General features: G+C 41.3%; 1 protein-coding gene across 2 annotated transcripts in view; it reads right to left on the reverse strand.

Moving 5' to 3' along the window:
* LOC117820823 (neuropilin-2-like) overlaps nt 1–27,050 on the reverse strand; it is a 136,257-nt gene that overhangs the window by 18,920 nt on the left and 90,287 nt on the right. Inside the window, exons 12-16 of one of the 2 annotated variants that reach the window (XM_034694761.1) lie at nt 15,561–15,635; nt 14,618–14,782; nt 6,438–6,706; nt 5,969–6,065; nt 1,184–1,216 (exon numbers count right to left, since the gene is read on the reverse strand). In XM_034694761.1, the coding sequence (XP_034550652.1) occupies nt 1,184–1,216; nt 5,969–6,065; nt 6,438–6,706; nt 14,618–14,782; nt 15,561–15,635 (639 nt within the window). The remainder of the gene's footprint in view (nt 1–1,183; nt 1,217–5,968; nt 6,066–6,437; nt 6,707–14,617; nt 14,783–15,560; nt 15,636–27,050) is intronic. The other variant, XM_034694762.1, reaches the window with a different exon arrangement.

Genomic DNA, 27,050 nt, shown 5'->3' on the forward strand with positions numbered 1-27,050 from the left:
GTCTATTTGAGGATGAAGGGAGGAGGAAGGGAAAAAAGGAAGTTGGATGGGGATCAAGTCTGTGTTTCATTCAGGTGGCATCAGCAGCTTGTGAAGATGAAGTGGAGATGGGGAGGGGATGAGGAGAAAAACTGAAAGCAAAGACCAGGACAGGAATGTCAAAGAATAGTTTTGATGAAAGCAGAGAAGAGGGGAGAGAGGAGAGTGGCGTGTAATGTAGAAAAGTAAAAGAAGACGGAAAAAGTTAACGAGAGAGATGGAAAATAGAGGCTCCTTGTATGGTGCTGAATGCAGAGAGAGAAGGCTTGCACAGTGGCTGCAAATCAGGATGGAAGAGTGGATGACAAGCAAATGTTCTGTTCTGTACAGTGACAAATAGAAGGAGGCTTGTAGAGGAAAAGTTACAGACCAGAGGAGCACGTTCACTTTGTTCAACCTCTCTACCTTTGTCACCTTCAAGTGATTATCCATACCAGAAATAAAGAAGCAACACACTGCAAGTCATTCATCATGAGTCTGTTTACATCAGGGGTAAACGTATGTGCAAGACTTAACAACTGTGTTGCGTTCACTGACACATCACACACAACATGGTGCACACTACTGAACACTTATCAGACTGTGTAATGTGCAAATAAACCCCCATGTTGTTGCTGCTGTAATCGCACATGTTGTGACAGCCATCTGCTTAAGTTACTCTTCTTGTAAATAGTCATGTGTTTTATGCGTTTTATGAAGTATAAACTGTAATTTTCTCACAGAGGAACAAACCAAACTGCATTCATTACCTAGAGTAAGAACCCAGCATGCAGGGAGTCATGCTGGAACAATGCAGTGGATCGGTCAGGTTGTAATATTGTCACCAGTGGTTGAGTCCACTTCAAGTATAATTTACAAACTATTTAATAAAAAAGACAAGGTTAGGTTGATATATCATCCAAAGAACTGAAGATTTAAGAAACCATGGTTTGGTGCTTTTATCTGAAATCGGCTCAAAGGTAGAATTTCAGGCACGACTAGAGTGTTTGGTGTCTGCTTCACTGTACGGCACATACAGTACGGCACATTGTGCACTAACAAGGGTTCTTGAGCCAGCGCAGTGCTGTGAGCTGAGCTTAGCAACAAGCAGAAAGCACGGACATTTGGCACAGGAAGAACAAATAGAAAAGAGAGTAGAACTTACTGGTTATGCCCGGAGTTAAGGCAGGCAAAGGTTCTGGAAAAGAGAGGAAAAAAGGAGTGTTATTTTTATTGTCAGTGACATGTATGGAAAAGTGTTTAAGGATGGCGGCAGCACGGATTACAGCGTGATAGAAGTCTAACCACTTTATGTACAACTTCTCTTCTTGTTCCTAATGTTATTCTCATTGTTAGCAGTATTTAGTCTTGTTACCATTACAGTAACATTATAGCTCAATGTGGAACTTCAATTGTACCACTATGTGACCTCTCTCTAAGTCTCTCTGCCCAACCAGTTGAAGTAGATTGCTGTCTGGTTCAAATCTCTTTCTGCTTGAGGCGTCTGCCAGATAAAACAGATTTACTTCTTGCTACTATCATCAAGAAATTGCTTACAGTAGAGTTTTTGCCTATAGTGGAGTATTTTGCTTGTGTATGGCAAATCAAAAGTGTCATTATTATTATTATTTATCATCTATTGTGATTTAGTGCCATATAAATAAAATACTCATTCTTTGGTGATAAAGGTTCAGATGAACTCTACCCAGCGTGATATTTAAAATGTACTAAATCAACACCATGACATACATCACTGGGCATATTTTCTTTGGCTTGAGTGTGTATGGGCACATTTCAGGATTTGACTGACATGCTGCTGCTATGTTTCTTTTTATTACCAAAAAAAAAGCTGATTCACAAAATTCTGAATGCTGCACTTTCTGTTATGTTGCTGTTTTCTCCTCTTTTGGAAAATCATTAAAGATTTCAGCAGTTCTGAGCTGTGTAGGAGTCAGAAGCTCCATAATTCCTCCAAGATGACAGTCATTTTCACAAAAACGGAGTGAAAACAAAGAAAAGCTGGCAAAAGAGTGGGCTGACAGATTTGGAGGAGAGGAAGTGTCTTTCTTTTGTTTGTCCGTCAAAGTGACTTGCTCTCTATTTCTCCTTTTTGCTGTATCACTCTCTGTCTGTCTCTTTCCTGTGATTGTGCTACATAACTGTCTTTCTAAGGTAGGCAGAGGGTGGACCGAAGATGGGGGTGAAGAGAGTGAGGGAAGGGTGAAGTGAGGGGAAAGAGATGAATGGGAAGGAAGGGTGGAGGTAAGTTAAGGGTCATGAGAACAGGGAGTGAAATTTACTGCTGTTTATTATTTGCCGGAGGAAATAACATGCATTATGAAAGGGATGGGGGGAAGGAAGGAGATGGAAGGAAAGAGAGGAAAAAAGGAAGTATAATAAGACAGAATGGAAGCACAAGTAAAGAAGTTAAAGAGAGATGACACGCAGAAAAATATCACAAGACAAGGAACTTGAGAGAGGAATGAAAAGACTTGCGAGAACACAAAAAACAACATGTCCCAGATACAGTCCTTCTGCTCCTATCAGGAAATGAGATTCTTTTACTGACTGATTGTAAGATCTTTCCTTATTGATGAATCATGAAAAAGAAGAAGCTACACTAGAGGATATGCACTGATGTCACTCCCACCAGGACATATCCTCCTCTGTAGGATCAAGTGTAAAATAACATGAATGCCTTTGGTATAGATCACTTAACAGGGATTCCTTCAATTAACCAAAGACACAGTGATTCATAGACTTAATATGTAGCTGATTTATAAGTGAGGAAGTACTAATTATTGAGTTACTTCAAGAATTAATATATCCTGTGTATTCTAATTTAATTTCTACACACAGTTTCTACACAACTCCCTAACTTTAACTATGATACGCATGATGCCAGCAGTACAAGCAGGAAATGAGATAAGGTCAAGGACATAACTGTATCATTTGATCAAATACAAGTCAGGTTAAGTCATTGATTTGATTTAATCTAGAATCAATTCTTGCAGATTCATTATTTTTTATCAGTCACTGAAAAACATGCCTTTAATAACGTTGTAGGATGTTAGGACTAAGCTTAAACATGTATTCCAGTGTCCTTAGATGCTGATATCACTCTTTGATTGATCTGCTTAAATGTAAACTCTTCATTTTACCTGAAGCTAACTGGACAAGACAGAGAGAAGTAAGGAGGGTCAGGTTTTAGTCATCACTCTACATAATTGAGCGACGCCTGCGAGCTAGTTCAGGCAGACAACTCGAGCTGCACTGCTATACACATGACACATGTCCCACTCTTATAACCATCATCCAATCACGCCCTCTGCCGCTCAATTTGGCGGTCTATTTAAACCGGGAAAATCTCCCATCTCTTCCTCTGCCTGTCAACGCCTCTGCTGCCTGCATGCCTATTGCTGAATTTTCTTACATCCCCAGTGCCACCCCAGCATCCACCTGCAGGCTCCGGGGGGTGTTCATTATGTTTTGCTCATCACTCCTCAATGTCTGCATGTAAACTTATCAGCAGGGAGTGAGGAGGCCGGAGCCTGGGTGTCAAACATGAATATGTATTTGCTGCTACAATAAACAATTTAAACGTGAGTTGTCTGACTGAATTTCTTTAGCGGAGGATCTCAATAACCCACAGAGACTAACGTGATGTCATAGTAATTAAAGGATGGTGCTTTTCAGCCTATTTAAAGCTGAGGCTCTGAACATTCAGTTCAGTTTGTGCTAATTTGCCTGTGTGAACCATTTTACCTCAGACTGCTCTAACAATCAGGGTGACTACAAAGCTGGGTTTGACTCCCCTCTGACTCTCATAAAAGGATCTTTGCAAACAGTTCTTGACCAAACAACAGCAGAGCCCCATAGGAAAGTCTCTTATAACACAATTCATTTGGCTTGGCACATGGTGCGGGTTCTTCTGGAGTGCTTGCCATGTTTATTTTGGTGTTTTTCTGCCTCTGCAGCCGTCTGACAGCTGTCAGACAGCCAATCAGCACAGCACCTCGTTAACATAGCATCTCTCCTCGCTCAGATCAGTGTGGTTAGAAACTGAGAGGAGGCAAATCATCGACAGAGGCTGAATTTGTGATGTCATTTTAGCCATTATAGCTTAAAAGAACACTAGAACGTGTTGCAAACATAGACTGTAAATAAAAATGGACAGCGTTGCTCCGCCTCTTCCCGTTGTACAGCTCTGAAGCCAAAAAATCCCTCTCCTGGGCGCAGCCATTGTGCAGCCAGAGCCTGTGAAGCCTTTGTAATAAGCTCCGCCCTACAGCGTAACGTCACAAGACGCTGTGTGCCCTTTGAAGTTTCGTTCTAAGGCGGCTGTGAATCAAAAGAAACCCGGAAGTAAAACCCCGTTTTTTAAACTCTAATAACTAACGAAAAAGAAACTTTTCATAAAAAAGAGGACTTGGACACAAAACAGTCAAATACTAACTACATATCACCACAGCATACGGATGTGAGAAACATTCGTACGACGTGTATTTATTTTTTAAAGTTTGACTGCTCCCCCATTCAAATGAATGGGGGAGACGGATTTTTTGACCTATACTGCAGCCAGCCACCAGGGGGCACTCACACTGCTGAAAGCTTCACCACCAGGGCCGTATCCGGCACGCTTGGTTGCAAACAGCTAAAAATGCTATTATATGGACCTTTAAGCACTAATAGATTAAATCTGGGGTACATCAACTCGATAAAGCTCCCCTAGAGCCACAAAGAACTTCAAACAACAGGTGAAGTAATGCCCTTCATGACAACTTAATTCGTCTTTCTAAGAAGAATTAGCACAAACTTTCTCCAGAGCTTGTTAAAACACATCAATGTGAACAATTAGGTGAGTAAAAGAACAACTAGAGCCTGCAACATCTTTGACGGGGAAAGAAAGAATTTAAATGACAAAGCAGTTGGATGGAGATAAGACAGTTCAACAGCATTCGGTTTGTAAAAACAAGGTTGAAAGCGAAGCAGCTGTGCACGGGAAAGCGAGTTTACAAGAGTGTGTGGGCGTGTGTCTTGATGTGTCATGGTTAATAATGTAAAACAACTGTGGCTGTTTTTACATGTCATTATACACTAGTGTGTGTTTCTGTGTATGTGTGTGTGTGCTTACATCAGGCTAACTATCAGTGTCCTGCTGTGCTGAGTGCACTGGCGCTCCGCTACATTAAATGCTAAAAATATTCTCATTATTTAACATGACAGAGAGAACAAACTGTGTGTGTGAGCGTGTGGGTGGATGGAAATGATATTGGTCAAACACAGATATGTGAAGCATTTAAAACTTAATCCTGTGTCTAGTCAGTGTGTTTAAAGTGAGACTGTATTTGTGTTGCAGTAATAACAGCCATCACAGTTATTAATAGTCTCATTGGCTGTGTGCAGGACTGCAAGAGAGAGACAGAGTTTGGTCACATAAAAAACACACAATAAACACACATGCATTCTGTTGTGGTCCTCTGGGGCCCAGTGACAGCCCAGACTGAGAAGAGGACGGGGCCACGGATGTAGAGGGAGTGAGCAAGAGATATATCGGAAGAATGAGAAGAATGATGAACCAGCGGGGTGGGGTGGGAAAGGAAAAGACTGAGGGAGGTAGAGAGAGGAAGATATGAAAGATAGATTAGAATCCATGCCCAAAGGCCGTTTGTGGCCTACTTTCATTTTTTATATATCTTTTTCTCTTTTATGTGTGTGTGTGTGTGTTTGTGTGTAAACGAGAAAACATTATGAGTGTTTCTTTTCTCTCTCTTTCTCTAAACCGGTCTGTGGTGAAAGAATGGTACACAGAGTATGGTGTGTAGGAGGGAAGGAGTCATGAAGATTGATAGTAAGACTGACTGACTGACTGACTGACTGACTGACTGAAGCCTGTAGTGATAAACAGAAAGACTTGCAGACAGGTTTATAGACAGGTTGCAGGACTTACGTGTACACTGCTCCAGCTCGATGCTGCTGCTCATGTGGATGTTATCTATTCTGATGTGGCCTCGTGTCGGGTGATCAAAAAACCCTTCGAACACCACCTGGAAGATGAGGAAGACTCTTTATTAGACAGAGATGAATCAACAGTTATGATGTAGAGATCATCAGGGGAGCTAGATAATCATTGTAGGTAGTAAGGCGCTGATGCAAGCAGTAATGGACATAAAACGATGATCTTTGAAGAGTTCACGCATCACACATTTTGGTGTTTACAGCTTGTTAGACTTTGAATTTATCAATGATAACATGCAGTAAAGAGCAATGCTTTGCTTTGCCTTCTTTCTTTTTGTTTCAATCTTGCTCTGTCGGCTCTGTTTCTCCCTCTATTGCACTTCAGATGCAGAAACCCAGACTGCACATTGGTTACACTCTAATGAGGCGGTACAAAAAGTATGACATAAAGCAACACTTACCTGATACTCCCTTGGGCTTTGGGGTAGGATGGTGCGGCCTTCCCTCCAGTGAAACCCCTGATCTCCTTTAAGAGCCCACAGCAGCGTCTCCTCCTGGTCGCTGTCCCGCAGCAGCACCCTAAGACTCCCCTGTGCCTCCCCTTGGATCTGGTAGTAGAAGAGGAGGCAGAGCGGGCCTCGCTCTGGCCCCACCTCGGGGCTCATTAGTCGGGCTCGCTTGCGCTGAGTGTGGGCGCCTGCGTCCAGGTGGAGGTAGTTTCCTGAGAAATCTGGGGGAAGAGAAGAGACCAGATGCTTTATTGTAAGATGTATTTTGGAATCATTAATTAAGTCCTGCAAGAAGTTTAATTTAGTGGCCTTTAAACAAGTGCATCATCAATTTCCAAGGGTTGTAAATATGAAGCCTCGTGGTTCCTCTGTGCTTTCTGTATTTTATTGATTTAATGGATTCTAGTTTCATATTTTTTATAGCTTGTGACAGTGTGTTTTGCTTTTTGCGGGGCCAGCATATAGTAAGTTATGTAGTAATGCAGTGGGCTGTGGTTCCTGTGGGTTTAGAGCATTACCACCATTGCTCTGCAGTATGAAGCTGTACTGGAAAAGAGAAACTGCCTTTTCATCATGGCCACTAATGGCTATGAACACACACATACACACATACAAACCCAACCATGTTAAAACTACCCTAATCACTCTGAATGCTGACACCCTGTTCTGTTGCTTTGCCTGTGTTTGTCAGCACAGCCATCATACAAATACAGCCACAGTGCTCCTTTCTCTAATTCTAATTCACTTCCCTTACCTCCTCTCTGCTCAAAGAATCGATTGGAGCAAGAGAAAAGGAGGTGAGGGGAAAGAAGGGGGGGTGTGAGTGAGTGAGTGAAAGAGTGAGCAAACATGACGTGCGAGAGAGAAAGACAGTTGCTATAGTGTATTCCCTACCCAAACAGGACCATAATCATTAGCGTGCTGCTGTGTTCGGCTGTTTGTCTATTTTTTTCTGTTATGTTCGGGGACTAAAAGCTTCGCTGGAGCTGCAAATAGTGTTTTTAACGACATACAGTCTCTGTGTGTGACACCCCATAAGGAGCAAACGAGAGAAAGCAGAGTGAAGAGAAATGCAAACTGTTTCTATCCATCCATCCATCCATCCATCCATCATCCATCCATCCATCCATCCATCTATCTATCTATCTATCTATCTATCTATCCATCCATCCATCCATCCATCCAAGCATCCATCCATCCTTCCATCCATCCATCTTTCCATCCGTCCGTCATGCCTTCTCTTAATCCATCCATCCAAGCATCCATCCATCCTTCCCTCGATCAATTCATCTGTCCGTCCATCCATCCTTCCATCCATCTATCCATCCATACATCCATCCATCTATCCTTCCTTCCGTCCATCCATCCTTCCCTTCATCCATCCATCCATCCTTCAGTCCTTCCTTCAATTCGTCCTTCCTTCCTTCCATCCATCCATCCTTCCATTCATCCATCCATCATCCTTCCATCCATCCATCCTTCTGTCCGTCCTTCCATTCGTCCTTCCTTCCTTCCATCAATTCATCCGTCTGTCCATCCACCCATCCATCCATCTATCTATCCATCCATCCATCCATCTATCTATCCATCTATCCATCCATCCATCCATCCACCCATCCATCCATCCATCCCTCCAAGCATCCATCCATCCTTCCATCATCCATATTTCCATCCGTCCGTAATGCCTTCCCTTCATCCATCCATCCAAGCATCCATCCATCCTTCCATCGATCAATTCATCTGTCCATCCATCCATCCATCCATCCATCCATCCATCCATCCGTCCATCCATCCATCCATCCATCCAAGCATCCATCCATCCTTCCATCCATCCATCTTTCCATCCGTCCGTAATGCCTTCCCTTCATCCATCCATCCAACCATGATCCTTCCTTCCATCGATCAATTCAACTGTCCATCCATCCATCCATCCATCCATCCATCCATCCATCCTTCCTTCCGTCAATCCATCCTTCCCTTCATCCATCCATCTATCCATCATTCAGTCCTTCCTTCAATTCGTCCTTCCTTCCTTCCTTCCTTCCTTCTATCTATCTATCTATCTATCTATCTATCTATCTATCTATCTATCTATCTATCTATCTATCTATCTATCTATCTATCTATCTATCTATCTATCTATCTATCCATCCATCCATCCATCCATCCATCCATCCATCCATCCTTCCGTCAATCCATCCTTCCCTTCATCCATCCATCTATCCATCATTCAGTCCTTCCTTCAATTCGTCCTTCCTTCCATCTATCTATCTATCTATCTATCTATCTATCTATCTATCTATCTATCTATCTATCTATCTATCTATCTATCTATCTATCTATCTATCTATCTATCTATCTATCTATCTATCCATCCATCCATCCATCCATCCATCCATCCATCCATCCATCCATCCATCCATCCATCCATCCATCCATCCATCTATCTATCTATCTATCTATCTATCTATCTATCTATCCATCTGTTCCTCTCTGCCAAAAACAGGACAACATCGGAGTGATTTAGCAGCACATCCCAGTTAATGAATAATGGATTTGGGTTGAGGTAACTCTGTTTCTTCACTCGGAGGCGTTGGAAACGGGGACCTAAATTACCGTTGCTCATTAAGTACAGTTAGAGAAAGTTGCAGTGTTTTTCTGTCTCTCTGCGTTTGATCTTGGCGAACGTACAAAGGGAGGGAATTAATTAACAAGTCTCCATGGGAGGGAGAGGCAGGGATGCAGATTGGCTCTGAGGGAGCGAGGGCAATGTGTGTATTAGTGTGTGTGTGTTGATGGTGTCTGTTTACACGAGTCTCATTTATGTATGTATCTGTATGTGTGTGAGAGTGTGTGTGTTTGAGTTCATCTGTCAGTCATTGTGTATGTGTACCTGCAAGTTGCTTGTGAGTTCATCTTTTAGCACACATATATGAGGAGTCTTTTTAAAGTGTGTTCTATCAGGGTTTAAATGCAGAACTATAACTACAAAGTTGAGAATAGGCATAGAAGACGTGCAGAAGAATTGCATGGTAAACTATGGCGATATACAAAACAACATTTTTCACTTGTGATGCTTTCACTTTAGGTATGACTTGACCTTTTATAGGTTTTCATGGGTATCACACTGAATCCCAACATCCCTAATCAAAACAAATAAACACATTGCATTTTGTAACTTCAACTTGTATCTAGTTTAACTGAGCAAGAAACAATGCATATAGATTTTTTCCTTATCTGCTCTAATGATATATCACAGATTGATTGTTCTACATGATGATAAGGGTTTAGCTTTGCAGCATTGTCTAATATCAAACCATAACACCGTCCTGATTGGACTGAGTTGCATTCACTGGGATGTGCGTGTTTAGATGACTACACAATCAAACGTTGTCACTCTTGCTAGTCAGCACCAGAACTGAAGTTTAAAAATATATATATTAATATTCCTATTAAGACCCAAAATGATGGTTTCATGTTGTGTATAAGCTTTAGTGCAGGCAGCCACCATTAGACAGGGCCATATGTTATCAAGCACAGATAAGAAATGGCATCTCGAAATGCTACACAGTTTGGTCGTAGTTTGATCTGCAAATGGAGGATCAAGTCGTGGGCTGTGTTCACAGGTTAGAGAAATGGTTATCAACCACTTGACTGAAGCAATGCATAACCAACACAGGGCATTAGGAATACTAAAGGCTGCAGGAGGATCAAAGGATGGGTGCCATATTGCCCCTAGTAGTCGAGCGATTGTGGATGTAAAGAGGCGGGCTTTGAGCCTCTAGCCAACAGCTACAGTGTTCCGCCTGTTAATCACGTCAGCTGTTGCCTCTTCCATTGGAAGCCTCGGAATCTCATATCTTTGAAATTGCCCGCCTTTAGAAAAAAAATTCCCCCCCCATATAGTGTGTGCCGGCTTAACCCTCGTTTTATTCTGCTCTGTAACGATCGGCTTTTCCCATTCATGTGTAATGATCCTTAATGAACTGCAGTTTTTAGCACTTCTGCATTGGACTCATATTTTTAGACCGGAGGTTGCAGCTTGCACTCAACAAAAAGAAAATGGAAACTCAACTGCAGACTCTGTGATCCCTTGTTTAGCCGAGTAAGATAAACTTTGATCCACTTAAATGTTTTCTGACAGATCTCTTACCTTTAGAATAGTAAGATAGTTGGAATTTAAGTTTCCATTTGGACTTCTATGAAATTAGTCACTTATTTACATTCCTGCAACAACACTAAGATCATGTGCAAAAGAGGCATCACACATCTTTCAACAGTGTCAGCGAGGTTTTTAAGCACCAAGTCGTGACAAGATCAAATGTTTGTGCAGTCAGGTGGTTTTTTTGAGATCCCTCTTAAAGTATGTCCGAATTTGTGTACTTATATCTCTTATATGGCAACAAACTATTATTTCAGAACAAAACTGACAAAGCCCTGAGTCAGGTTGTTTACTGAAAATGTTTATTGTTTTTCATTTAATTCTCAAAGTAATATCTTCAGGACGCTGATATTCTGATGTCAGTTGCAGTCTTTGAACCCTCCCTTATTCTCATTTCCTCCTCTTATCAATAACTAAACTACACCCAACTGTGTTGTGAAGAGTTTCCTTCGATGGAAATCTCCACAGGGTGTAGAGTTTCAGTCCCGCCCTGTCTGAGATCAAAAGAATAACTTATGAGCTCTGCTCAGGTTGGATTTTCTTTTTTAAAACCCTTTTCAATGACAAGGGTTGGGGATTTGATTTGCATATGGAGACAGCTTCCAGACAGGGTGCTGCGCTAATGTTGCTGTTGAACAAGACTTAATGTCATGTTGCTGTCTAACACGGAGACAGGGACGCTGCTATGTCAATTACACACACTCAGACACACACAAACACACTAATAAAAGCACTGAGAAACACATTTAAATGAATGAGTTAGCAGGCACACATGCATCACACACAGCAGCTTAGTGTGATGTAGAGCCTTGCCTTATGTCACGGCCCTGTCTGTTTATAAAGGAGCTGCTCAGCCAACCATAAAGTAGATGGCTTCAACAGATACAGAGAAAACCTTGGTGGGTAGCAAGGTCGAGTGTGTGTGAGTGTGAGTGTGTTTATGTGTGTGTGTATGTGTGTGTGTGTAGAAAGCAAACCTTGTGTGTTTAATACTCGGTCAGTCCCACCTTGAGTAGTGGTGAAATTGTGTGTGTTCTCAGTGTGTGTGTGTGTGCGTGTGTGTGTGTGTGTGTGGCCTCAGGGGGAGCGGTAGAGCTAAGGCAGCACTTCTGTCAAAGCCATCATCTGAGTTATCTGACTGCTCTGGGCGAAGTGTGTGTGGCTTATTGGTGTGTAAGTACAGTATGTGTGTGTGTGTGTGTGTCTTGAGAAGGGGAGTGTAACGTTGGGAGGTATGTGAAGCAGTGAATGTGTGTGAGCGAGTGTAATGGATTAAACAGTCTCGCTTATCCTCCTGCTGTCTTATTAAAGGTGGACAGATGTGGAAAAAGGCAAGTACCACTGAGGGAGATGGGAGAAGGGTCAGTACGGAGAGAAGGAGGTGATCGCAGTGATGGGGTGAGAGGGCTGGAAGTGGAAAGTGACATAAAAATACAGACATGATATACTAGGGTAGCATGTTAAGGCCATGGTGGGGTAAGAAGGAGAATGAGATGTTAAGGACTGAAAGCAGAGAGACATTTGGACTGACATTAGAGGTTCATATGATGTGTGATGAAAGAAGACAGAGGAGGAGATAATTACAGGATATGAGCAGGCAAAATATGAGACAGGATTGAACAAAATACAGACCTAAAGTGAAAAAGAAGATAAAGAAAGCCAGACTGTTACAAAAGGTACTGAAAGTTTTGGATGAAAGTGGAAGCTGAATCAAAGAAATAGAGGAAAATGAGAAACGAGACAATAAAGTAATAAACTAGGTTAGTGGAAAGTACAACTGTAAAACCAAACATCTTTTTAAAAAGTCCAATTAAGGCGTAAGCAGATCAGAGTGAAATCCTTGCATCATAGTTGTTGTCAGTGGTTCCCCCCCAGCACCAGGATGTGTAATATTCCACCACGGGACGACCTCTCTGCTCTTAATTAGCTGCTACAGAAGTCTTTGTGCTAACGGTGAAACATCCCAACATGACTGGGCTCTCTTGTCTGTGTTTATGAAATGAGAAATACGATGAAAGTAAGAAGGCCCGTAAAGTTGTGAGTGTATGATTCTGAAAAGAGAGGAACATTTTAGAGAAGTTTGATTACTTGTTTAATTACAGGAGAAAACCCTGCCTTAAAGAGACAGTTCTTTTGTTTAAGGGATTTTTAAAGGTGGTGCCATATGAGGTAAACGTCAATAGTAACTCTATTTCCAACAAAGGATAACAGGCTAGGATGTCAACCACTGCAGATGGGGTCAATTTTATCACATAAGGTAGGCAATCTAAAGAAATGACTTGGGTAATACTCGATTTGGAGTAAGTTGCAGTACATTAAGAAAAGTTTTATGTTTCCCCTAGCACTATTTGCAATGTTTCTAAAAGAGAAATAGAACTGAAAAGCAATAGCAGGATTCCCCATAGATAACACACTTACTGTTACCAAGTCCCCCATGCAACCCCACTCCAAAAAGCTATCCCTTTAAATTTTCAGTCAGGTCTAACTAATTTGAAAACAAAAAAAACTACTGAAAGTCTGTGTGAGGGGCTTGATGATAAGTCTCCAAATACAGATAAGAATAATAATACGCATTGATTTTTTTTTGTTATTGTTTCAGAAATAAATGTAGGATGAGAAACCTGATTACTTATACATAGTGCCAGGCGATATTGAAAATTATGTTATCACGATAAAATATTTCATATCAGTGGATATCGATAATTATCACAATAAATATCAAATCATTATTTCATTTAAAGTTAAAGTTTTTTGGATTTTTGGTCCTGAGTGAAAGTTGAAGAAAGCAGACAGTTTGTTAGTTTGTATCTGGATTTAGTTTTTTGATGAACTTCTTGAATCCATCATTTCTGACGGTGCTAACAGGAAGCAGGTCTTTAATGTTAAATGAGATTTTTGTGAAGTTTTAGTTTGTAGATTCTTATTTTTCTCAGGTTGAGGTTATTTCCATAATTTGATTTACATTTACAACATATATATATCAAATTGTATTCTGTGTATCAGTTTAGTAGAGTACTGTTTTGAGTTGTGCTCTCCCCTTTAAGTTTACTAAGGGTTACAGACAAGAGTGATGTTGTTTCCCACAGTACAGTGAATGCATCACAGTTATTCAGTGTTCAGTCGTCCTACGGTCACGGTGGACATTAAACATGTTAGAAATGCACAGCAGAAGTTGTCTCTGTGCTCTTCCTTTACCCACATCCTGAAAGTTTATTTAATGAAGTGTATGAAGTTAATAGTTAACACAGAGTGGACTCAGTGTCAGACTAACGACTCTGCTTTGAGCTGCTAGGTTTTGAGCTTTCTTCCATATCGCTGTCGCTCGTCTCAGCTGTTTACATTCAGCTCTGAATGTCTTTAAGCCCCGCCTACCTCTCATCCAGCGACATGATTGGCTGTTCAATGCCGTCTTCTTCTTCTGTCTAATGTTGGGTGGCAACTAGCGTTTAAGGCTCATTAGCGCCCCCTCCATTTTAAGTGGCTGGGGGTGTAATTACATGTTTAATTCTGTCAAATTTTACATTTAAAAAAAGTATATTCATATTGAGAAAAATCGAATTATCACCCAGCACTACTTATACAAGACACAAACATAGATATCTTTTAGAATCAGGCATTAGAATCAATTTATATCAAACTATTAGGAATAATTTAGTTGCCCCATTTAACACCAGGTCTTTTTTGGCAACTTGATTTGGAAAAACTGACCGACAATATTAGAATACAGTGAAGTGATTTGAAAACATATTATTTCAGTCATGAACATTCTTCATTTTCTGAACTTTCCAATGCTATATTTGCATTGATGATGTCATAAATGTGGAGATTGATTAGCCATGAAAACCCTTGTTACAAAGCTTTAACAACTATTTCTCAAGATACATGCCTACAATCTGCACAGTCATTGTGTTTGGCTGTACACGTTATGTTATTGTAATGTGTTGTTGGTTACCAACAAATTTGTACTCACTGTCTGATCCCAGCGCCAGATCCTGCCTCGTCCCGTGTGTTCCGTGTCCTGTGGAACTGCTGCTGGCTGTGTGCAGGGACCAGCTCACACCTGACTGAGGATCAGCCGACCAGCCGCACAAGCTCTGCTCAAAGTCACACACAGCCGAGAGCGACGGGGTGGTAGCTGTGGAGGAGACACAGATAACAAATAGAGATGTTTGATAGTGCATTTCTTTGCCTGTCACTTTTTCTCAACACGTTTGAAGTCATTTTAGCACCATATCATATTCTAAGTCTTCTTTTCTCTCAGTTTCTTATCATCCCTTTATGCCACAGTGCTCAGCTCCTCTGTGTTTTGATACTTCTTTGAGAGTGATTCCCATTGTGCTTAGATGTTTTGGCAGTAGTACTCTTGTAGATGACGTCTCAATAAATCATGCTGAATACAAATATTACAGCAAGAGGAAGATTATTTGGAGAGGGGATGGGCTAGATGGAAGATTTAGTGAGAAGAGCAGTACATTAAAGAGAGTTTGGATACGAATTAAAGGGATAATAAAAACTTAGAGAGCATTGACCTACGAGAGCTTTCTTAAACTACATCACCATACCTGTGGAATCTTTTTCCATACTGTATGTGAACGGTGTGTAAATATGTGTGTGTGTGTGTGTTTGTGTGAAGGTGAGATGCTCCGGCTGTGAGAGCCTATTTCACTCAAACAGAGCTTCCTGTGGGACTCTTGAATCCAACAGACTTCAAAGCCCAGCGGCCCCCGTGGTACTCGATGACATCATGAGTTTGACCTTAAGAGTGGGAGTGTGTGTGCAAGTGTGTGTGGACGAGAGACAGAGACTCAATTAAGTATGTGCGCTTGGAGGAAATGAGTGAGTGTGGAGATGTTGTATGTTTATGTGTGTGCGTGTGTGTGTGTGTGTGTGTGTGTGTGTGTGTGAGTGTTTACCTGGTCTCCATGCAGCAGTTGTTTGTTCCTCTCTTGGCAGGGTGGGCGTAGCGGTGTCAGGTATGGTGGTGGTTTCTGACAAAATGGTAAAAACATACTCAAGGTTAGAACACGTCGTTAAAACTTTTGAACAAAACTTTGCCACAATGTTTTCCTATGAGATCCAAATTGGTAAATGATGTTTGACCCATCACTCCCCCTGCAGCAACCCTCCGTATTCACTTTTGTTTACAACATCACCAACAATTATTTTCATCATTATTATAAGGAGAACGCTTCCTAACCACAACTTACTACCATCCTGCTGTCACCAACAGGTGCTGCTTAAAAGGCGGCCAATTATAGAGTTTAGAAAAAATTAGCCAAAGAAGAAGTGCCACAAGTTGCAGTTCCTCAAATGGCCACTTGAGGCTGGTTCCAAAAGAGGGATGTTTCCCATTAGACCCTATATTAAAATGCTTTACTTTAAAGCAGAATTATAGATGTTTACTGCATCATTTTAAGAAATGTATTGTTCTCCACAAATAAAGTTCCTATCTATGTTTTCAGGGGAGACATCTTTATATAATTTAATTACATCACACCACAAGTTATGCACAGTTAAGGAAGGGCATGACCATTTTCAGTTTTGACGAGGGGCTGCTAGCTGTGTGCTAGCTGTCATCTCAGCTAGTGCACACCTCTCAACCATGTCTGTGGTGTTGATGCTGTGATGGGGTGTTCACCCCAAACACAAATAAAATCATTCACGCGAATGAATTACATGTAAAGTCAATGTAGAGATGCGTAGTGGTCTAGCGGCGTGAATCACATGAATTGCGCGAATGATTCGTAAGAGTTGAAATATCTGAACTCCAGCAAATCCATCGCACCGCAATAGCCAATCAGTGTGCAGATCACCCGGTGACGTGAGGTGTTACGTATGGACCAGCAGAGATTCACTCATCTGGAACATATGGGACACTTTGATTCTATCTCTGTGCAGCTTCCCCAAACTCTGTGACTCTACCTGTTTTTATGGGATCAGGAATAAACAGGAGCTCACTGTGAGGACAGAGAGTGAGGAGGATTATCTGCTGAGTTGTGAAAAACTTTGTCTGTCAGCTATGGGTTGTAGTAGGAAGTTAGCTCTGCCCCCTTTAGCATAACCGGCTTCCCCATTCAATGTCTGCGAGCTCAACCTTGTTTGATGACAACAGACTGCTGTGGCGTGGGAACCCCTCCTCCGTCTGTATTCGCACGAATAGCGCGACCATTTACGTCTAGTGTGAATGCAACATTAGAAGACTAGTTTAATTCATATATTGGCTTAATTTGAGATTAATTGTACAAACAGATCATCCTACCCACTTATCAAAACCCTACATACTCTTAAGCTCCACCCCCAAATATTACCGGTCCATGCTCTAAAAACCAACGTAGCATACCATGTTGGTTTTCAGAGCATGGACTTGAACTTGAGGCTGCTCAACGGTAATCAGAGTGGATATCCACTCCTACATTCAGTGTGTGCTTAACTCATCAAGAAACCTTAAAAGATATGTTCAGCTACTATATAAGCATGCTAATTAGCAGTAGCACAAACAAGGTATTAAGTGTCACATTTTAAAGTATAAAAATACTTTAAGCAAACGTTGGCATAAGTCATCTGCTATTATCATGTTTCACTGTCAAGTTGTGTCATAACTTTAAATAGATCTGAGCTCACAATAACCCAAGCTGAGCTCTCCAGTTGAAAATATGCACAATTTGTCCTACAGCTGCTTCACGGCACACTGGAAAAGACAAATATTTTCACAGACCAGCAGTGATGTTTTGGTAAAGTGAGATTTAGTTTTCATACAGTGACTAATGATGTTTGCACACCCAACACTGTTGTTTTCTAAGACTGTGTATTAAGGCTGAAGTTTGTCATGATGGTGACAGTGACAGAGTGAGCCGAGGCACTGAGCTGGCACTCCGCAACACACGGCGCAACACCACTCATTTTACCAGCTGCAGGTTGGCACACACACATGCACATACACTCTTATTGCTATGATGATAGATGCTGCACTCACACTGACCTTGGTGCACAGCAGCATGCGACCAGTGTATGATAGATCAAACAGGGGCACATACACAAACACACAGAGACACGCACACATGTAAACGGTTGGGTATGTCAGTGTAACCCCAAGACCTTCTGATCTTAATAAGCAGTTTTCTACTGTTGGTTAAGATTTCTTTAATGTCCCTGCATGCTTTGCCAGTCCTCTTTCTCTCACACACACTTACACACACACACACACACACACACCCTATGTTGACGCAAGGGCCTGCGTGGCACACAAGGCTGACACCACAAACCCTTAACCAAATATTCCTCGAAATGACTTCCCTCTGTCTGATATTTTCTTTTACTTTCTTCATCTATCACTCCACTCTGGAACCCCCGCCCCTCCTTCTTTCCATCTTCTCTTTGTCATTTGTCTCCATAAATGTGACCACTTTTGGTTCTGCTATTTGAAACCACAATCAACACCACAAGGAGATTCTTCTGTGCACAAACATACAGAAATTTGTTCTCTCTCTCTCTCTCTCTCTCTCTCACACACACACACACACGCACACACACACACACACACATGTACACAGCAGAGCCCTCTCTCCGGAGCAGGGGTGAAACCCTATCTACTGTTGTTTCTGTTTTACCACAACCGCAATTTTCTTCCCCATAACTCTTTCTCTCGCTCTTTCTGTCATCTCTCCCTGAGGCATATTTTGATTTCCACTCTTCCAGATCTTTCTCTCTCTTTGTTAAGATTGCGTCTCGTCCTTTTTTCTTCTTCTCTCCTCTCAACCTTTCAGCGCTTCTCCCCGTGCTGTAACTCTGTCTGGTGTTATTTTATGTCAGTTCTAACCACCAGCTCAGTAAATCTGAGACCACTGTTGATTTACTGCTTGTTTGGTTTCTTCTGGATGTTTCCATGACTCACTTGGTGATCTGCATGTGTGTTTATGCACATGTGTGTGTAAGTGTCTTGTTGGATGTGCACTCTTGACCTTTGGTGGCGTTTCGCTTTGAGCACATTAAACGTGTCAAATGTGTATTGTGTGTTTGTGAAACTTTATTGAGTTGTTAGCACAGCCTGCTCTCAGTGAAAGCATGCTGGATTATTATGTAAGCTAAAACAGAATGGCCTCATATTGGCGTCCCAGCACACACACGCACACACATGCACACACACACAGAATTAGATATTAACATTGGATAAGTAGCTCCCAGCTGCTGACATTAAGCTGTTTTAATTCGGTGCCCTTTACCTCCGTAATTAGCCCCCCCGTATGGAGAGGGAGGAATGGAAATGAGAGAGGGAGAGAGACAGAGACTCAAAGACACATACTGTAGATGGAGAGAGAGAGGAACATGAAGAAGGGAACATAACCCTTTCCACCTTTCACCACCATTTTCCTAATTAGTGACCACACACAGCTCCTGTCAGCCTCCCATCTCTGTCTCTATCTCCTCTGCACTCGTCTAATCCAACTTTGCGCTCTGTCGCCTCCTTTTCTCTTTTTTCTCCCTCTCCTTATCCTCTTCATCATCCTCCTTCCCCCTCTTGTTCCTATCCATCAAGGCTCCGGCTGTAGCTACTGTAAAGGTCAGTTTAATAATTTACGTGAATTAATTATACTCAGATTGGTCATTAATATGAATAAAGTGGTGATGTCAGAGTTGCTTTAATGTAAGGTTTTTAATTTATCTACTGATCTAAATTGGAAAATAAACTAAAGACATGAATGTGTTTAGTCATTTATTTAAAAACATCTATTTATTAGACATACACATTAAGTCTATGTCTATTTAATAAAGGGCATGACCATGTTCAGTGACATCTGCCACCTCTGCTAGTTCAAGTCATTGATCTGAACCTCTCAACCACATCTGTCAATATCATTCATTCTCAACCTGGGGTCCGGGCCTCCTTAGGGGCAGTCCCAGAGATCTCAGGGGGCGTGAGGCATAGGTGCTTACATACTGCCATTTCAAGGCGGGATATTTACACCCCTGTTATGCCCAATCCTCAATGTGTAAAACATAGACGCATAATGTTGGGGCGAAGTCATTCCGCTTCTGATGATCCCTCAGAGGTATCAGAGGCAGAACAGAAGGAAGATGTTGAGGATGTTTAGTGTCAGAGCCGGCAAGGTAGAACAGCGTTGTGCCTGAGTGCATGTCTGAGTGTGTGTGTGTGTGTGTGTGTGTTTGTATGTGGCACACCTGCTGTGTGCTAACAAGCCATGCCTTTCACGTCTCGACATACACTACCAGTCAAAAGTTTGGACGCACCTTCTCATTCAATGTTTTTAATTATTTATTTTAATTATTTTTAACATTGTAGATTAATACTGAAGACATCAAAACTATCAAATAATCTGGTTTTACCATAATCTGGATTACAACAGTAGTCAAATAGGGCTATCAACTGTGTACTAACCCTACCTCTGAACAACACAACTGATGGTCTCAAACACATTAAGAGGGCAAGTCATTCTACAAATGAACTCTTGACAAGGCTCATGTTCATTAGAAACCATTCCAGGAGACCACTTCATGAAGCAGACTGAGAGAATACCAAGAGTGTGCAAAGCTGTCATGAAGGAAAAAGGGGGCTACTTTACAGAATCTAAAATATAAAACAGATTCTGCTTTGTTTAACACTTTTTGGTTCATTCAATAATTCCATATATGTTCTTTCATAGTTTTGATGTCTTCGGTATTAATCTACAGTGTTGAAAATATTTCAAAAATAAAAACCTTTGCGTGAAAAGGTGTTTCCAAACTTTTGACTGGTAGTGTACACTGTTATGAGATTTGTAAGCACACACTGGGACAACAATATTAAGTTGTTTTAGAGTGAAGTGTGTAAGTACAAAGGCAGAATGATGTCAGAACTCTGCTTTAGTGCTGTTGCAGATTTGCAGTGCATAAGAGGCTTCTGTTTGGTCTGAGGCTGTCAAAATTGAATTTTTACATATCAACTAAAAACCATGATAACACACTTGCTGGATCATTTTTAAAACTGCCTGTAGATAAAATTGTGTAAAAAAAAAAAGGACTTGAAGGAAAAACGGTTGGGGACCACTGGTCTATATGATATATGGCTTACTTTGAAGTCAACTGTACTAACAGACCTTCAAACTTAGTGTCTCCAAACCTCTGTCTCCTCTCAAGTCCCAGCCCCTTGTCAACCATCAATACAGTCACTACTGGCTCAAAAAAACTCCGACATAGCACCTACTAAAGTGCTGAATTTAAAACGACTAAATAGAAGATTAACCAACCCATTGCTGAAATGGAAGGCATGACAGCAGTAGTTGGTCATGTTTCAAGGAGCATGATTCAAACATTAATGTGGAAGAAACAGCATCTGTACTCTGCAGGTGGGTCATCATGAACATCACAAGGTTTCATCAACAAGTCATGACTCTCCAGCTCTTCCTTTCTCAGGAACGCACCTCAAACTGAGTAACTGGGAAGGTGTTCACTTCGGTTAACCACACACTCACACACATACACACATTCACAGACACACACTGTCATAGGCCCCTGGGCTCATTGTAAAGCTGCTGACTGAGCAGGCTGAGGCGGAAACAGAGAGACGAAAACTGTTCAATTATGGAAAGAGCTCTGGGTATAAATCTACCCCTGTCAGCCTAAATAATGACTACTGACACAGTATGTGAGCGTGTGTGAATGAAAGTGTGTGTGTGTGTGTGTGTTCAGGGAAGAGAGAGAATGTCGACCCTTTATTGAAATTATTAGTGACATGGTCCATGATTTTGTCGAAGGGGGTTTCCTTGACTTAATGATCATGTGATTGACTGACGCTGGCACTGAAAGACTGTTTGTGTGTGTGTGTGTGTGTTCTTTAAAACAGGGACCTCCACTGATAGTTAACGACTATTAACTGTTACCACAAGCTTATTCGCCTGCTGTCTGCATCTGTTAACTATTAAAATGTCCTCAGCAGCTCTGAACAGCTCTGTGTATAGACCAATATACTTGTAATAAAATAGTAGCTTATAACAATGTTCATCCAAATTTTGGAAGCAGTCAATGTGATTTTGGTTTAACAATTTAATGCATTGCAACACAGTGAGCATAAGCACAAGTCATTTTTAATGCCAAACTGTCACAGCACAAAATGTGTGTGTAAAATAATGGACGGGACAACAGCCATCCCGAGTGAAGCCAAACTTTTCCAAATCAACACAAGAGTCTTTTCTGCTGGAACTTTGACGTTTTAACAGAAAGTTAAATCTGTGATTTGGTCAACGCAAGTGGTGTGACATCACTCCCGCAGCTCCACCAACCAGATCGCATTGGCCTATACCCTGGCTCTATCAGTGCTATAAGTGGCATTTTTGCCTCATAGCTCATATCGAGTGGAGATGGAGGCGGGATGTCTATATTGATTTTTAGCCAATGTTTGCAATCAGCATTCGATTTAAAGACATTCTCTGTAACTTTCAGTGTCCAAGCACTCCTTTTGGTGTACTCTGTGCAAAGGAGTTGCATACATTTTTGGAATCAATACAGCACCAAAAAATGATAAAATCACAACTCCATCACCACTCCCTCTATCTCTTATTCTTCTCTATCCCTCTTTCCAGACCCAACTCGGTCGAGGCAGATGGCTGTCTAACATGAGTCTGGTTCTGCTCGAGGTTTCTGCCTGTTAAAGGAAGTTTGTCCTCGGCGCTGTAACTAGCTAAATACTGCAAGGTGCAATGCTCATGGTGGATTAAGGTGGGGTCAGACTGAGTCTTATCCTGTGTTGGTGTTGGGTCTCTGTTCATAATTTAACATAGAGTGGTCCAGACCTGCTCTGTTTGAAAAAAAGTCTTGAGATAACGTTTGATTGACTGATTGATTGATTGATTGATTGATTGATATTGATATATCTTTCATCCCTAGTTTATAAGCAAGTTTAAAAAGTCTGCTTCAACACAAGAAGAGAATGAGCTCTAATTGAAACCACACCTGAAAACAAGCAAGTAAAATTTGATAGCAGTATGGAGAGCGGTAAGGAAGTTGAAGTGTTTGATTCCACATGAGAAGAAAAAGAAGTGTGTTTAGATGAAACTCACTGCCAGTGATTTGAATGGTCAATCACTCAAATGGGCTTCACAACCACAAGTGTAGGTTGGATTTGTCTGCAGCTTAGAGTGCTGGACTAATTATTCTCTCTCTTCTGTAGATGAGTGGGTGGGAGAATATCTTCTTTATAGCAGGAAACTCTTTGGGGACTAAAAGCCTAATTAGCGGATTGTACAGCGAGCAACCAATAATATCTGTTTTTTCTTTAAGTGCTATAGACCACATATTTCAGTGTCTGGCAGAAGGGAAAGAGAGTTTGTGGGTGAAAGACCAAACACGTCTGTAGTTAAAAAGCCACCAATAATAGAGCATAAAGTGTGGCTTTAAAAGCACAGCCATGTAGCACACAGCTGAGACGCTAAAAGCAAAGAAGCTCTGTGTGTGTCAAGAAAGCACAGACAGCGAATTGCTCATTAGCTGATTGTGCAACAAAGCACCATAAGGTATGTGAATGTAATTGTAGCCTTAAGTGTGAAGCTAAGTACGACAACAACCGAGATGATAAAAAGAAGCTGCTGGCAATGAACGGCTAACTACATCAGTGAACAGTAGTCAGCTACAAAGGAAATGAGTTTAAGTGTGGTAGAAACCATTAAGCTAAGTATGCCATTAACTGCTCTGGAGAAAAGAAAGACAGCTCTCCAGATTAAAAAGCAGGGATATGCTAACAAAGGTAAAGAACTGAACTATTTCCAAGGGCCAATCAGTACTGTTGGGCCTTGTTATAATGCAGGTCGATGAGCAGAGTGAATGTAAATGTTGGGTCATGTTGGAAAAGTGGTGACTCAATTTAAGACCCTCTTTTGTTTCTTTGGTTTAAAAATAACACAAGCTAATCAACATCACGAAACATTAAAGACACAGATAGCCACCGAGGTTTATGACCCTACAGCTGAATGTCTTTCGATACCCTTATAAGGGATGGAAGCTTCTTGAGATGGATAATGAGATAGGTATGAAAAAAGAGAAACAGGAGGAGGGCATTTCTGTGGAAAAACTGCAAATTGGTGGTGAGCCACACCTAAATATTTGGAAAAAACAAGCTTTTTGCCCACAGACACATATAAACACCCACAATGAACCAGTGCCCAGTCCTGAGTGGTTCCACATGTTGTATCAGAAGGTGGGAAACAAAGGAGTGATACACTAATGCACTGCTGAAGTGAACTGAGAAAGCTTATGTGGTTTATATAACTCTTAATTATTCTGGATTAGTGCTTGTGGTTCCGGATTTTCATACATGAAGATCTTTGTGACGTGGCCCACTGTGGACACGGCTTTGTGATTCACACTTCTGCCTTAAGGGCCAATTCATTTTCTCACTATCTCAATGTTCTTCAATGTAAACCAAAGAGAACATAGAGTTGATGTCCTGCAAGATCTCCAAACAGTTATCAGTGTGGGAAACAACATTCTTCAAATGGCATCAGATTCCAATTTTAGACTTGTGTTTGGACTGAGCACAATACCTGATCTGTGGTTTAACTGGCCGTGGAGTCATGAAACATTTACTGTAGTGGAACGTATTAGCTTTCAAATCTAATAAAGTTAAAGAAATACTTGCAGGAGATAAGTGTTAGTGCCTTATATTTCCAAAGTTCGTGACAGGTAGGGGATAAACTTTGAAAAAGAGCGACAGAGAAGAAGTAGAAGAAGAGGGGGTAACAAATCTATGAGGGCAATGAGGTCAGGGAGAAACGGGAGGTGGAGAGGCAGGATAGATGGAGTGTGCATGTGTGTGTGTGTGTTCAGGGGGGTGTTTGTTACAGGAGCCTTGGCAGTAGACAGGAGAGTGATTAAGTTCTTCTGATGGGGAGGGAGTCAAGGGGGTGGGGAGGGGGATTGGGTACTGCAGGAGCCACAAACATTTGAACAACTCACCTCTCTCTCTCTGAGTTTATTTTCTGCTCCTTTTTTTGCAAAGTTTTATAAAAGATAAAAAGCTGTCAAATTATTAATATTTATTGATCAATTAAATGTATATATTACTTTTTCTTTCAGGCAATATCAGAAACAACTTGTGTCCTGACAAATGTTGGCTTGGATTCCGATAGCATAAATAAAAGGCCTACCATTTGAAGCACACTTTAGTCCAAACTGATACATTTGTTCATCCCTTTCCAGAATATTTGGCAGTCTAGTTGCTGTCACTCTAACTAAATGTAACATTTTTACAATCACATTAATGCTATCTCTGAATCTGGAGCAGAAGACGGGCGAGAGAGGAGCAGAGGAGACGGATGAGTGGGTGTAAGTCAGGACACATCCCACCAATCACATGAGAGGATCTGGACAGGAGCCACGACTCACATGTGAAAGCTATCAGCTACGTTGGACCTGGGATACACACAGATGCACAAACACACACATTTGGCAGAAGCCTGAATGATTGGCTGGAAACCTGGAACACCTCTAGAATGTTCTGGGACAGGAACTCCAAGCAGCACTCCCTCCTGGGTGCCACTCTAACGACGGCTGTGGGATTTTCCAGATCGAACATTATGTGAAAGACAGACACAGGGAAGCATCTTCGCTATGTTGCGCTTGACTATTATTATTATTACATTTATTTTGGAACAATACATGGAAATTTGACACTGTATGCATTGCCAACATATAAAATTCATAAAACTAAATGATTCATACAAACCTACAATCCCACTGTGATGTTCACATAGAGCAGAGACTTCGAATGTTTGAATTTAAGGGATGATGCATTTACACAGAGTTCCACTACAAAGCATGAAACTGATGTAGAGTTCATAGCTTTTGTAAATGCTCAACTCTTGTCCCCTGTTGGGGTTTTGCATTCACAGTAGAATAGATATAATAGATATTAAGATTCAATAAAAGCATGTATCATAATATACAGTCCACAAATGATACACACCAATATAAACTAAAAATGGAATATATAACCCTTAGATTCAAAATGACAACAACTGGCCACTGAACATTCTGCTGAGACTCATAATAATACCATAGACCAGGGGTGTCAAACTCATTTCAGTTCAGGGGCCACATACAGCCCAAGTTGAACTGAAGTGGGCCGGACCAGTAAAATCACAACATAATAACCTATAAATACTGACAACTCTACATTTTTCCCTTTGTTTTAGTGCAAAAAAAGTACAAGAACATTCAGAAAATGTTCACATTTAATGAACTATCTTTCTACAGAAACAACTGTTGTAGTTTTGCCATGCTGAGTCTCATAGTGGGGCCAAATATTTTACTCTTGAAGCCCTGAAACCTGCGGCGGACACACCAAACACACAGGTTAGCCATTCAACTGACACACAGTGTGTAATGTTTACTGCAAAAGAACAGAGAGACTATAATAATGAACAAGGTAAAGTTGACTATTTTGGACCCCTCAGCTCAAACATGAACAGTCTGCTTGCTAGACAGTGTTGTATGAAGGGATAGTGCGGGTGTTGGTAGTGACTGAGTGCACCTGTAAGGCATGCACATGTATGGTAAGCACGCGTATAATTTGTGGCTCCTTTTGAAGATTGTGGATCCACCGTTCCTGCTGTAATAAGTTTAGATATAAAGTTTACATATATGTAAACTTTAGTGCTAATTGGATCATCTTATAAAAAAAGTCCCGGAGGGCTGTTCAGGTGCTCTCCATCAGCGCTATGATTTTATTCGACCCCCAGCAAACAAATCTGAAATAGTAGTTACTTTTATTGAAAAAATGCAGTTAATGTCTTCTCTATAGTTTTTTCACTTTGCAAAGTTGGCCCGCGGGCCGGATTGGAACTTCTGGCGGGCCGGTTTTGGCCCGCGGGCCGCATGTTTGACACCCCTGCCATAGACTGTATAAATAATGGACGTAGTACCTGTGACGTCCACCATCTGTTCCTGAGCGCTGTTTCGAAGCCAATCAGCGGCAGCAGCCATATTGGTAATGTGGAACTCAACCAGTCAAAGTGTGACGTAAAGAGGCGGAGTTTGAGCCTCTTAGCCAACAGCTATGTGTTCCCGTCCGGGAGTCAAGTCAGTCATGTCCTTATTTGAGCACAAACTTGTAATCTTAATATCTTCTGAACTGTCACGTTATAAAAAAAATGTACCCCCTGTACAGTGTGTGCCATTAGAGGGATTAGCTATGAAGAGCCAAGACGTTTTTTGAACCAGGCTGTAAACATGTTTATTTCTGCTGTAAAGATCATCTTCTTTGAATTTGTGTGTATGTGGTTTGCAGTGTTTCTGCAGCCAGCCTGAAGCGGATTCTTGATGAATTGCAGTTTATAACACTTCAGCATGGGCTTCAAATTTTGAGACCAGAGGTTGCCGCTTGAATAATACATTACTCTGGAGTTTCCTCAGCTTAT

The sequence above is a fragment of the Notolabrus celidotus genome, chromosome 10 (genome assembly GCF_009762535.1).
Source record: "Notolabrus celidotus isolate fNotCel1 chromosome 10, fNotCel1.pri, whole genome shotgun sequence".
In the NCBI taxonomy this organism is placed as follows: Eukaryota; Metazoa; Chordata; class Actinopteri; order Labriformes; family Labridae; genus Notolabrus; species Notolabrus celidotus.